General features: G+C 49.7%; 1 protein-coding gene across 1 annotated transcript in view; it reads left to right on the plus strand.

The window, feature by feature from the left end:
- The window catches only part of HCN4 (hyperpolarization activated cyclic nucleotide gated potassium channel 4), a gene marked incomplete at both ends in the record, with an annotated part of 105,338 nt that extends 91,917 nt beyond the window's left edge, over positions 1–13,421 (plus strand). Inside the window, one exon of the mRNA XM_084268312.1 lies at positions 11,860–13,421. Within this exon, the coding sequence (XP_084124438.1) occupies positions 11,860–13,421 (1,562 nt within the window). The remainder of the gene's footprint in view (positions 1–11,859) is intronic.
- Between the last annotated feature and the right edge of the window lie 370 nt (positions 13,422–13,791).

Here is a 13,791-nt window from a genome sequence, read left to right on the forward strand (position 1 = left end):
CCTGTCGCTTCCTGCACACCTAACTGAAATTCATGGATAATTCTGAACCAGCATAAAGAGCCTCACATGCTTCTTCCCCCAGGAGAAATTCCCTTCCACACACAGCTGCAAAATGTCAACATAGGTCAGAAAGTGACACAGACCAAGTGGAATAACAAGCCCTTTGGTGCAGAGCTCTGGTATTGCCCTCCCCTCCCTTTGCCATTCTGCTGCCCTGAGACAACATCAGTCCCTGTGCCATGTAAAAGGCAGAGACCTTTGGAGTCGTATATTGAACATCCTATAGCTGCCCCTGTCTCCCTGGCAATCAATCAGTCTTGAGAGCAGCCTGTTCTCCCAACTTTTACATCCTCTACTGTTGGAAGATAGTATCTTCAGAGCACTTTCCAATCCTTGTCATGCCCAACACTCTTTGGCTGGAGTTCCCCAGGAGAGCCAAAGGGGGTTACACACACCCATCTGAAACTGGCAGATCCCAGGGAGATTCCTGTCTGTATAAAAAAGGCATCTCTTCACCTTCCTCCTGAACCTGAACCACACACCACCCAGAAAAAGCAGTGCAGTAGCTGTGTAACTGTTTGGTTCCTGGTAATGTTCAGCTCAGGGTCAGGACACACGGTGGAAGCAAATGGGAGCTGCTTTCCAAGTCAGTAGTGCGTTCCCTTCTACCCAGATGAGAACGTGTCCTTGAGATGCCCATGCCTCACTGGGTACATGAAATGATTCAGAGGGCTCTATCACTCTTCTGGTACCAGTATTCCCCCTTGTGCAGTGAGGAATTGAGAGAACAGGGAGAAAAATCCTCCAGTCACAGTGACTGGAGAGATGTTTGCAGGATTACCTGCTATATGGAGGATTTGGAAAACATGGTCTAAGCTTGTCTAGGTAGTAGGGAGATAGGATGAGAACATAAGACCTCATCCCTTGAAGCAGCAGGAGTGACACTGGTTGACTGGAGGTGCGATGAGGCATTCACTCTGCAGAACAAATGCAGTTTGAAAGCCTGTGGCCAGGCAGAGGGGAAGGAGAGGGACAGATGCACCCTGATCTCTGTGTGCCCATCGCTTCCTGCTGGTAGCTGGGCAGTGCAGCAGCACGAAGGGCAGAGCCCCCCAGGCAGCTGTCAGCGACATCAATCTCTTGGCAAAGAATGTGGTGATGGTGCCTTCTAACCTCTGTTGTTAATGGGGAGTGATACTGGCATCCTGCCTGTGCCACGCTGGTGGGGGAAGAAGTTCCTTGGGTGTTTTGGACTCACAGAGCCATTTAAAGTCTGGAAGGGATTAGTCCCTGTGAATTGACTGGGGCTGGGATTCTACAAAGATTTGTGTCCCTGCTCAGCTCTGCTCTCTGAGCAACCTCAGACTCTACAGTGCCTCTCAACCTGGAGAACATCACACAAAATTCTCCATGGGCTCAGCGCCTGAAGTTTGAGACTGGAGGAAATTAGGCTGATCACTGATTAATGATTATTTTATCACTGATTAAATCTCCCTCTTGCTCTTGACCAAGCTCTAAAATTCTTTGTAGTATTTTCTGTGTTGAAATGATTTGTTCATTTCTCCAGTGAGTAATTCTTGTTCTGACAAGCATTTGTGAATCGTCCTGGTTTGTGATGTGTCACTTGGTTACATAAGTCGTGTCATTCCCTTCCTGACTGGCTCTGAAACTGGCTTTGGAACTGGCTTGCAGTGACCAGCCAAGCTGAAAATTAGATTTTCACAAGTATTTGCACTTGTAAAACACAACCACTCAAATGTTCATTGAAAGTAAGTACTATATGGGTCATGAATATTGTCCAATCAAAATTCACTGATGCATTCCAAAAATATTGGGGGATGCAATTCTTTTCCATTGCTCATCACTCTGTAATAAATACCACAAGAGTCCGTTATAAGGTCGCTTCCCATCCGTATCCAGGGCACTGGGGAGAGCTGAAGCCATACTTCAATCCAGAGGGAGTTAGTTTTTTTTATCTTCATGGGGAATTTTTTCACCACCTAGTTTGAAATGCATACATTTCAAACACATTTCAAACACCAGTTGCAAATGTTTTCATGGAATCACAGAATCACCGGGTTGGAAAAGACCTTTAAGATCATCAAGTCCAACCATTCCCATCTCAAGCTAAACCAGATCCCTGAGCACCTCATCTCCCCATCTGTTAAACACACCCAGGGAAGATGACTCAGCCCCTCCCTGGGCAGCCTGTGCCACAGCCCCACAACTCTGCCAGGGAAGAACTTTTCCCTCCCATCTGCTCTGACCCTGCCCTGGGGCAGCTTGAGCCCATTGCCCCTTGTCCCATCTCCTGTCCCCTGGCTGAAGAGACCATCGCCCACCTCTCTGCACCCTCCTGGCAGGGCAGTGGAGGTGGGGAGAAGGTCTCCCCTCAGCCTCCTCTTCTCCAGGCTGAACACCCCCAGCTCCCTCGGCCGCTCCTCAGAGGATTTGCCCTCCAGCCCCTTCCCCAGCCTGGTTGCCCTTCTCTGGACTCGCTCCAGGACCTCACATTTCCTCCAAGCACTGCAGATGCTCAAAAGCCCAAGAAAAACTAAGTCAACATAATACTGGTCTCTAAATATCATTACATCACGTTGCTGCAGTACAAGTGTCTCTGTTCAAGATATTAGAGAGGAAGAAGTTTTAAAAGCTTTGTCATATAAACAAGCCCCCAAAATAGGTATTGTCAAACCTTTTGACTGGGCACCCTATTTGCCAGCTTGTGATCCTGCTCCTGCAGTTGGAATCATGTTGGGTTTGCAACCCTGCCTGTCTCGGTCATGACTAATCCTCCGGGATCTGCTGCCTCAGAGGCAGGGCTGGCCTGCCTTCCGCCAGGTGAGCTGCGGATGAGAAGGTCTGGGATCTCTGCCAAGCTCTGCCACAGATTCCCCCTTTGTCCTTGTCATGTTTGCTCCGTGCCTCAGTTCCTCATCTCTTGCACAGGGAAAATAATACTAATGAAGCTGGAGCTTGGTCTCTGAACCCTCCTTAGCTGCCACCTGAGATCACAGGGATAACTGGAACAGACCGAAATGCCTATAAACAAACCAGTTGGCACTCAGCACAAACCTCACACCCTGTGCACATTGTAGTCCCAAATTTGTTTACTGTCTGCAGGTGAATAACCCCCCAAAAGGTGCACACGTGAGATGAGCAAGCAGATTTGGTCATGAGGAGATGGATGCAGAGATACACACAGATATATGTGCTGCTGCTTTGAGGCTGCTGACACAAACACAAGTGACAAAGATACAGATTCCTGTGGCCCAGGAGTACGATGCTGGAGTGTGTGAGCTTTGGGAGAAAGCTTTGTTTCACAGTCACCTAGAACTCTGCCTGGCCTTTTGAGGAGGTGGAATGCCTGGGCAGGTGAGGGTACTGGAGGCTGACAAGACAGAACACCGGTTCTTCTGTCTGGTGTCCTCTGGGATCACCTGAATAACCCAGATGTGGAACTCTTTATGGGGAATTAAGTGCAGATACCACTGTGTGTATTCCTCTGACTTGAAATCCTCTCACACCGTTTCCAGCAGTACAGTGTGGAGATCTGAATCCCAGCAGAGAGAAAAAGGCATTTGGAGTGTGATTCGTGTTCTCCTAAGGTGGCTACCTGGAGTGGCCTGGTGAATCACACCCCAGGGACGCTATCTAGAGCAGATGGGAGCCTGAACTTCAGCAGGAAGCCAATATTTCAATTTCTTTTTCTTGGGAAGTGCAGGCCCAGCCTCAGAGTGCTTTCTGTTTAGCCTAAGGACATATATCAGCAACTTGCCAGCCATGAGGGAATGTAGATTACTTCATCTTAATGAAGGTGAACTGGCAGCCCTGTTAACCTGCATCTGAAGTGCCATTTCCCATGCAACTTGAGAAGGAAGACAAAGCCTAAGAGATCCCAGTAGAAGGGAGAGTGAGGACTGGTGATGAGATCTCAGGAGACCTGTCTTTGTCTTTGGTCACATCAGTTTATCCTGACCCATATCATCCTTGCTGGGAAGTTTAATCTTCTAGGTAGGAGTCAGGAGTACCACAGATGGATGTTTGGCTAGCTGGGAGACATGAAGCGTAAGCAAGAGAGTTGGGGGAGTTGTAGGAGCTGTAGGAGATACAATATATTTGTGCTCCATCTCTGTGGTTCCCACAAATTACCCATTCCTTTATGTTTAGAAAGCCACATCCACAGCTCTTTGGGATCTGCATCAAAGTAAAGCATCTGTTCAAATAACATTTTGCCATTCCAACAGCTTTTAAAGTCATTTCCACCCCCCTCTTTAATGGCACGAAGTAGGGCCTGCTTAACAACCACACCTCTAGGCTCAAGGGACTTTCCCTGCCTTGAAGGCAGTCCAGTAGCTGTCTGCCACCAGACCACACAGTGAGGCACACATCTGACAGAAAAACACTGCCAGAATGTCCAGACTCTTCCAGAATCTGTCCCTGTCACAGCTGTCAGCAACAGCAGGATGCTGGGAATTGAGCACAGGAGTTTTGGCTCCAGACACAAGCCCTTCTGCCACTTGAGAAGCAGGTTTTTGGCTTCATTCTCCTGTGGTAAGAAACAGCCAGGACACCATGCTTCAGGCAGCACAGGCACTGCAGAATTACACAGGTCTGACACCCATTCATGGATGTTCATAAACAGTTTGCTCTAGATGGCTCTATAAATTCAGTTTTATTAGGGGTGGCAGCAGGGACAAGGAGGGGATTGTCACTCTCTACTCTGCCCTGGGGAGGCCCCAGCTGGAGTCCTGTGTCCAGAGCTGGGGCCCCAGTACAGGAAAGATGTGGGACTGTTGGAGAGGGGGCAGAGGAGCCACGGAGATGCTCAGAGGGCTGGAGCAGCTCCCCTACGGAGAGAGGCTGAGGGAGCTGGGCTGGTTCAGCCTGGAGAAGAGAAGGCTGTGGGGGGACCTCATTGCAGCCTTCCCATCCCTGAAGGGAGCAGAGAAACAGGAAGGGAATCAACTTTTTAAAAGGGTAGATAATGGCAGGACAAGGGGGATGGATTAAAGCTAAAGGAAGGAAGGGTTAAATTATGTATCGGGGAAAGTTCTTTCCAGAGAGAGTGGTGAGGGGCTGGAAGGGGCTTCCCAGAGAGGGGGTGGGTGCCCCATCCCTGGGGGTGTTCAAGGCCAGGTTGGATGGGGCCCTGGGCAACCTTGTGTAGCTCCAGGCCTGGAGGTTGGTGTCCCTGCCTGTGGCAGGGGTTTGGAGTTCTATGATCTTTGGGGTCCCTTCCAACCGAGACCAGTCTGGGATTTTATGATTCTATGATATATAGAGCAAAGCTTCATGTGATGGGCATAGCCATAAAGTCTGGAAGAGCTTCATTTATATTTTGTTCACCCCCCATGAGATTCATCAGGTAACAGTGTTCATGGTGCATCATTTGACCTACATCAGTTTGGCCCAGTTCAAGGTTGTGTTCTGCCTGTTAAGAGATGTCACGTATTCTGGAAGATGATTATTGGGGTTATGGGAGTGGAGAAACAATCAGTGGTAGGCCTGAGCTGTACAGGGAGGGAAGACCTCCTCTTGGAAAGATATGGAATTGTCCCTTCTTAAATTTTTGAACTTATTACTGTTTGTTAGGGTGGTAAGAAAAGAGATTCAGCTACCCAGTATAATAATGGGCTCCACACTGGTGACATTTACTCCCCTTTCGATGTGGTATGTGGCTTTCCTGCAGTGAAGGGCACCAAACTCCTCTGGGGATGCTTTTAGAGTTGATCCAGTGGGTTTTGCTACGCTGCCAAGAGGTACCTCAGTTCAGGGCAGAAACCTTCTGTTTCAGGGCAGTTAACACAGTTTGATGTGGGTTAACTCCCATTGCAGAAAGGCAGATGGGGACAGGACAAGAGCACAAATATTGGGAGTTGAGCTATTTGGAAAGCTCTGTTCCAGTGAATTTCACTGTATACATCAACTGTGACACAGCAGCAAGAGCTGGTGCAGTGAGACCTTCCAACCAGTATAGTCCCAGTGCAGAAAAGTTCCCTGGGGGCAGTGAAGCAGCTGTGGTTATGGAGTTCAGCCAGGGTTTCTTTGCCTGCTGGATTACCACAGGAGACCGGCTGAGGACACGAGTAACCCATAGGCAAGGGAGGGCAAAGCTGCTGTGAGCCCTGTGCTGCAACCAGTGACCCAAGCAGGGTGGTTAATACCTGGTCTGCCCTGGGGGCTGAGAGACACAATGGGATCCTGGGGGCATCAGGAGGAGTGTGGCCAACAGGTCACAGGAGGGGATCCTCCCCCTCTACTCTGCCCTGGTCAGGCCCCACCTGGAGTGTTGTGTCCAGTGCTGGGCTCCCTGGGATAAAAAAGCCAGGGATCTCCTGGAGAGAGTCCAGAGGAGGCTACAGAGATGATGAAGGGCCTGGAGCATCTCCCCTGTGAGGAAAGGCTGAGTGAGCTGGGGCTGTTCAGCCTGGAGAGGAGAAGACAAAGGGGGACCTTATTAATGTTTATCAGTATCTTAAGGATGGGATGCAGGGGGGAATGGCCAGCCCCTTTTCAGTGTCTGTGGGGACAGGACAAGGGGCAATGGCTGCAAGTTGGAGCATAGGGAGTTCCACACCAACCTGGGGCAGAACTTTTCCCCAGTGAGGGTGAGGGAGCCCTGGGACAGGCTGCCCAGGGGGTGTGGAGTCTCCATCTCTGGAGATATTCCAGCCCCGTCTGGACACCGACCTGTGCAATATGAGCTGGGGAGCTGCTCTGGCAGGGGATTGGACCCCATGAGCTCTTGAGGTCCCTTCCAACCCCTGTGATTCTGTGAGTTTGTGATTCTGTATGAATAATAAGAAGTGAAGACCTGAAAGAAGTAACCATATGGCAGGGGGCAGCCACTTTGACAGCAGGCCAGGGCATAAGCCAGCTTAATAAAGTGAGATTATTTCAAATACATGCAAATTCAGAAAGCAATTTAGTGACCTGAATTCTTCAACTGCAGCTAGTGGGTTTAGACAGACTGCAAAGAGAAATGAACAGAAAGTCGCAGCTAATTTCCCCTGTGTCTGTGCAGAATTTTAACAGCAGAAGGCTAATTTTGATTATTTGATAGAAGAATTATTGTTGAGTGCTGGCTCCTTTCATGAAATCACATCAGCCTTTCTCCCTGGTCTTTTGTGTGCTATCTACAGTTGAGGAAAATCTGACTTTGCAATTCTTTATTAAGGGAGCAACATCTATTTGCTCAGTTTCCATAATTTTACATGTCCCACTCCAAAGCACCAGTAGCTTTGCTATAAACATCTTCTAGGCTCTAAACATCTTCCAGGCTCCAAACATCTTCCTTCCCCCTCTGCATTTAAACCTGTTGTTGCAGTGAGAAGAGGGAGTTTGTGGAGCACTCCATTGGTGATACTTATTTTTGTATATGCAAATAAATAATCAGACAGTAGCAGGAGCTGCACAAAGAGAACAAACCCAACAGCTGTGCCATGGATATCTTTTAGACTTACATCCTCTAACTGACCACTCTCCTCTAGCTCCTGGCCAGGGGCATCCACAGCTTCAGCTGACAACCTGTGCCAGGGCCTCCTCACCCTCCCCAGAAAGGATTTCTGCCTCCCATCTCCTCTCTGTCTGCCCTCCTGCAGCTGAAAGCCTTTCCCCCTTTTGCTGTCTCTTCCTGCCCTTGTCAACAGCTGCTTTCCTGGAGCCCCTTTAGGGACTGGAAGGGGCTTGGAGGTTTCTCCACTGGCTTCTTCAGGCTGAACAATCCCAACTCTCTCAGCCTGTCTTAGCCCTCTTTACGGGCTCCTCAGGACTTGCTCCAACAGCTCCATGGAGACACCCAGGCTGGAGGCAGCACTGCTGGGGAGTCTCCCCAGAGTGGAGCACAGCAAAATCCCCTCCCTTGCCCTGCTGGTCCCACTGTTGGGGATGCAGCCCGGGACACGGGAGGCTTTCTGGGCTGCAGGTGTGCATTGCTGGTCATGTTGAGCTTCTCATCCCCAAATACCCCCAAGCCCTTCTCCTCAGGGCTGCTCTCTGTCCATTCTCTGCCCATCCTGGAGCTGTGCTTGGGATTGCCCTGACCCATGTGCAGGACCCTGCACTTGGCCTTGTTGAACTTCATGCGGATTGCACATGCCCACCTCTCAAACCTGTCTGGACCCCAACCTGTGCAATATGAGCTGGGGAGCTGCTCTGGCAGGGGGTTGGACCCGATGAGCTCTGGAGGTCCCTCCCAACCCCTGTGATTCTGGGATTTTCTGATTCTGTGATTTACAGTCATTTCTTTTAATGCTCCGGAGGAGAAAATCAAGACTTTCTTGGCAAAACAGAAAAGACAAATTTGATCTAATGGTGCAGTTGATAGATTCAGGCTGGGCTCAGGAAAACAGGACAGTGTAATGTACATTTCCAATGGGCTGTTTTAAAAACTAACAAGAAAAAAATAAAACTGATTCCAAGATTTGTGCTGGAACTATTTCATCATTTCAGAAGCTTTGATCAAACCATTTTCCAGGCAATAGAATGTGGGTTTGGAAAAGGCTCATGTGTTCTTGAGTTAGTGCTGTGCTGAGGAAACCAGAGCCTGTTGTTCAGCTCTTTCTGTGCCATCCAGAGCTCAGTTATGAAAACATCAGTCCCCTCCATCCACCCGTGGGGCTCTGATTAACATCCCTATGGCTTCTCATTTGAATTGAGGGCAGCGCTGGAAGTTGCAGGCTGTTCAAGCACAGACAAGCAAATCAGAAGCCAAAGACAGGTGAGATGGAATGAGAAGAGTGAGATGAGGTGTAATGATGGAAGCACGGAGCTGCTGCTGGTATTGAGCTGTTCGGAAAGCTGCGCTGACAACAGCTGCTGTTCCTCCTCCTCCTACCCCTCAGCCCGGGTTTGCTACACTCTGGTATCAAGAAAGCAAATGTTGTAAGGCAGCTTTTATGCCTGTCTGCCTTGAACTCAGCATGGCACCTCCCATCCCCATCCTGACCTTGCAGTTGTGTGAGATAGCCACAGATTCCCCATGCTGGGATTTGTACCTTCAGCTCCAGCAAGAGAATGATTACAAACCTGTGGTCTGCATCCCTCTGAGACTCGAGGTGCTGGCCAGGGTCTCTCTTCCCTGTCAGTTTTATTCAGTTAGGTTGTTTCTCCTCTCCAGACTCAGAGCAGTTATTATTTCTGTTTCTGTTGAAGCAGCTCTTTGTGATCTAATTCATTTGCAAGCACGTATGGGATTCGTGTAGATCCCACCTGGGAATTACTCTGCGTGTGCCCGTGATTGCAAGCTGTGCCCGCTCTCAACAACCACCTACCACTAGTGCTCAGTCCCTGCAGCCAGCCCTCATCCTATTTAGAACCTGATTGGAAAATTACAGCGAAGGAAAAACCCTTAGTGTGTTCTTCCAGGGCATAACTGTTAGATTGCTCCTTTTCTCCTGGCCTTATCTGAAATCCCAGTATCTCTGTGCCCTTCTGGAACTGAAGGGAATGGTTCTTAGCAGCTTTACCTGTGAAGTTCCCTGTAAATCACTATCAAGTCACCTCTGAGAGAAGCTGAATACATTCTGCTCGTTCACTGATGTGTTTCAGGCCCGATTCTTGTGGATATTTTCTGTCCCTTTTCATGCTCTGCAGCTAGCCACTAGAAATAAACCATCATATTTAGTGCCTTCCTAGTGTTTTCTGGGTTAGTGACTAGGATCTCTCTTACACTTCATATTTCCTTCTTATTTGTGCAACACATTTCACCTTTTTCTGATGGTAGAGTTGGAACCCATCTAGTTATATTCAAGACTAGAATTTCAGAGCTAGCTTTCAGGACACCAGGGTGCCAGCTACCCTCAAGTTCTTTGCTGCCAGAGGTTTGATTTGACATTAGCCCAGAGTAAGAGGCATGTCCCTGAACTCTTACTTTTCATACATTACATATATAGAAGATACACCATAGAGTAAAAAAAAACCCAACAATCTGGATGTCCTACACATCCAGATGTACTACATACAGAGATGTAGTCACATCTGCACACAGAGATCTGAGATCTGGCTGGCATAGGATTGAAAGGAAATTCCTCTGGAATCTTACTGGGACCTACTACCCAACATGGCCACTCACTTGTAGCCACTCCTTGGCAACTACCAGCTCACCAGTTTAACCTAGAATGCTGCCTGGGACGAATTAAATATCATATCTTGGGTTTAGCTGATAATAGAATCTGTTGACTTATCTCAAAAGTTGTGATTTCCTGAAAGTGTGGAGACAAGTTCAAAGGACCAGCCCTTTTCACTGTGCTGCCAGCCTTTAATTCTGAAAGCAGGACATGATTTAGGGGTTAAAATAGAGGAAAAAAAGCCCTCTTCCACATCCCAGTCTCCATTCCATACCTGCTGCTGGCTCACGCTCTGGAAAGCCGCAGCAGTTGGCAAGATGCTGTTTGCCCTGCACAGGCACTAGGAGCCATCAGACAGGGTCTGGCAGAAATGGCATTTGAATCAGAGTGGAGGTTTGCTAATGGGGGTATGTTTGGTTCAGGAGGAGGGTTAATACAGCTTTTGATCTGATCCAAGCTGGCTGGTGCCTCATCTAGAGGTGACCCCTCTACACTCACCCCTGAATTTCAGCTACAAAACGAGCTGTGCGCAGACACACAGCCAGGGAGGCAGGTGCACACACACACACACACACACACACACACACACACACACACCCCACACACACACACAAAACTTACCAAAGCTGAACCCTTCAAATCCAATCAGCCTCAATAAACAAAAGGGAAAAGGAAGCCCATTGGCAGGGGCAGTCACCAATGCAAACTGGCATATGTTGTCAGGATAGAGGACCCTTGAAAGGGCAAGAACAGGGATCTAATCTACACTAATCTTCTAAGAAAATCATTCAAATCAGCATATACCAGCTCCTTATAAATCAGTGCTGGCACAGTCACTGATTCTGCGAGCAGAGAGATGAAAGCTGTTACACAGAGTGCCTATCCGCAGCAGAAATCCTCTCCCCTGAGAAGGGATGTGTGCTCTGGTGAAAGGGCATCACCGGCAGCATCTCATCCCTCTGTGCTGAATGATTCTGGCCTTCAGTCCAGGTGACTGCATCCCTTTGGTGCCAGGTGTGCCCTCAGGCCAGGCAAACTCATTACGCCTCATTTTCCAGCCCATCGAAAAGGCAAAATGCTGAGCTAATACTGTGCTGCAGGCTGGGAAATCCAGCTGGAACATGACATTTGCTAACCTGCAGTTTCCTCTTAGGCTGGGGCTAGAAGGGCACAGCCAACTCAGCTTTGCTGCAGCGTGTCTGAGGTCTCTTACTTGGGCCAGCTTGGCTGTTTCAGCATGTAAAGTCCTTCTGTCCTTTTGTATTCATTGAAGGATTTCCTTTCACCTAAAAGCACCTATTTGAACAAGTCTGCATGAGACAGGTGAGGAAAAGCTCTAGCTGGAGGAGAGTAGCTGAAGCCTCAGGACATTTCACTGGACTTATTTTTGGAGGCTTTCCTTTGCAAACACAAATAAAAATGACAGCCTTTCCATTTTTCCAATGGACATTCCAGTTAGGAGGTGCAAAATGGGAACCTCCTTGATTCACAAGCTTTGCTACCAGTCTTGCACATGCCTCAAATGTGGCTTTACTGTCTAACTAGGAGTACGTGTCCTGTGGGGCACTTTTGTATGGGGCCTTGAGGTTTGTTGATCACAGCACAAAAGCAGAAGAGGAGATGTTTGTCATCTTGTTGCTGGAGCGCAGGGGCTGTACACAGATCCCATAGTGACAGTGGAGGGGAGACGGTGCCAACAACTGGAGGAAAGTCTGGCAGGAAGCTTTGAGGAAGCCTCCCATGCTTTGACATACCAGAATGACTCTTCCTCTCTTTACTTTCTCTACAGGCAAGAAAAATTCCATTCTGCTGCATAAAGTCCAGCATGACCTCAATTCGGGTGTTTTCAACTACCAAGAGAATGAGATCATCCAGCAGATCGTGCAGCACGACAGAGAAATGGCACACTGTGCTCACAACGTCCAGGCTGCCGCCGCCGCCGCTGCCGCATCCACCCCCACCCCTGTCATCTGGACTCCCCTGATCCAGGCCCCCCTGCAAGCTGCAGCAGCCACCACTTCGGTTGCCATAGCTCTGACCCACCACCCACGCCTCCCGACAGCCATCTTCCGTCCTCCGGTGTCCGTCCTGGGTTCCCTGGGACAGCAATCCAACCAGACCCCCAGACAGCTGAAGAGGCTTCAGTCTCTCATCCCATCCACCGGACCTTCTGCTGTGGGCTCGCCGTCCAGCACTCCGTCCCAGCTGCATACACCAGGAGCAGAAACCCCTTCGTCCTCCTCCTTCCACATCCAGCAGCTCGCAGGATTCTCTGCCGCCACCGGATTAGGCCAGTTCCAGGTGGGATCCCCTCCGGGCAGCTCGAGCCAACCTGGTTTGAGCAGCATGTCCTCAGTGGGACTGAGCCAGTTCCAACAAGCACCTTCCGGATCACCCTTAGGTACAGCTCAGCCCCCGCCGCAGCCGCCCCCGCAGCAGCCAGCCCTTCCCAGCAGTGGATTTGGGCACTTCCAGCAAGCCACAACTAGCTCCCCATCCACATCACTCACGCAGCTCTCATCAAACTCACCCCCTGCTCTCCTCAACCAGTTCCAGCCCACCACAAGACCGCTGCAGGGGGGACAGTTACAGCAGCTCTCGGGCAGTGGGACTTTGGGGGGAATGAATCACTTCCAACCTCCTCCTTCTTCCAACTCTCCATCCTCCAGCCTCAGCCACCTGGCACAGGCCTCTGGCGGGCCGTCCTCTGGCCTGTGCCAAACGCATCCAAGTGCATTAGGATCTTTAACTGGAACCATAGCCCAGCTTCACCAAGAACGGCCGCCTTTTGCCTCCATGTCTCCACTACAACAGTCCGGTGTCGCCTCTCCCTGTTACACCCCTTCTGGCCTTAGTCCTCCTAGTCAGAGCCCAGTGGCAACAAGAACTTTTCAGAGTGGCCCTTCCGGGGCCTCAGGCTCTCACGGATCTCTGCTCCTGCCTCAGACCGCCAGCCCACCTCCGCAGATCCTGCCGTCCAAGAGCGCGCCGCCCGTGCCGCCGGGACGCCTGAGCCAGGACATCAAGTTGATTTCTGCTTCCCAGCCATCTTTGCCCCAAGAGCTGGCTCAGACGCTGAGCCAAAGTTCTCCTCATTCTTCTAGAGAGTCTGTTTCCAGCTTCTCCCCTTTTCCTGCTGGAGGGACCGGACTTCTTGGGAAGCCCTGTAGCTCGATTCCCGGGCGTGTGACTTTACCGCGTCAGATGTCCTCAGGTTCTTTACCACATCCGCTGGTGTTTGGGGCCAGCGCTGCGGGCGCTGCCTCTCTGACTGCTGGTGGGAGGAAAGAATCCATAGTGCTCACGGGGGATCTGGAACCTGTCAGATCCAAACTGCCCTCCAATTTGTGAGGACTCCTTCTGAGAGCTGGTTATGTCAGCCGTGCAATTCAGTTCCTGATTAGACTTTCATCAATCATTTTGGCCTTTTCTTTTCTGCTCCCCCATCCTCCCCCCCCCCTCCTTCTTTTCTCCATTTCTTTTGTTTAGGTTTAACTGTGATTAGAAACAAAAAAACACATGAAAAACAACAAAAAAAAAAAGAAGATAACCAGGTATTCTTAGAGCTATAGATTTTTGGTCACTTGATTTTATAGAATATTTTAATACATGGAACAAAAGGATATGAGCAAATTTAATCCAACGAGGTAACGCACAGACAAGGCGTGTGCCTGAGCTGGGACATGCGAATGATCAGCCATAGAAGCCACCAAAAAAATGG

Source organism: Gallinula chloropus, assembly GCF_964237585.1.
Source record: "Gallinula chloropus genome assembly, chromosome: 9".
Lineage (NCBI taxonomy): Eukaryota > Metazoa > Chordata > Aves > Gruiformes > Rallidae > Gallinula > Gallinula chloropus.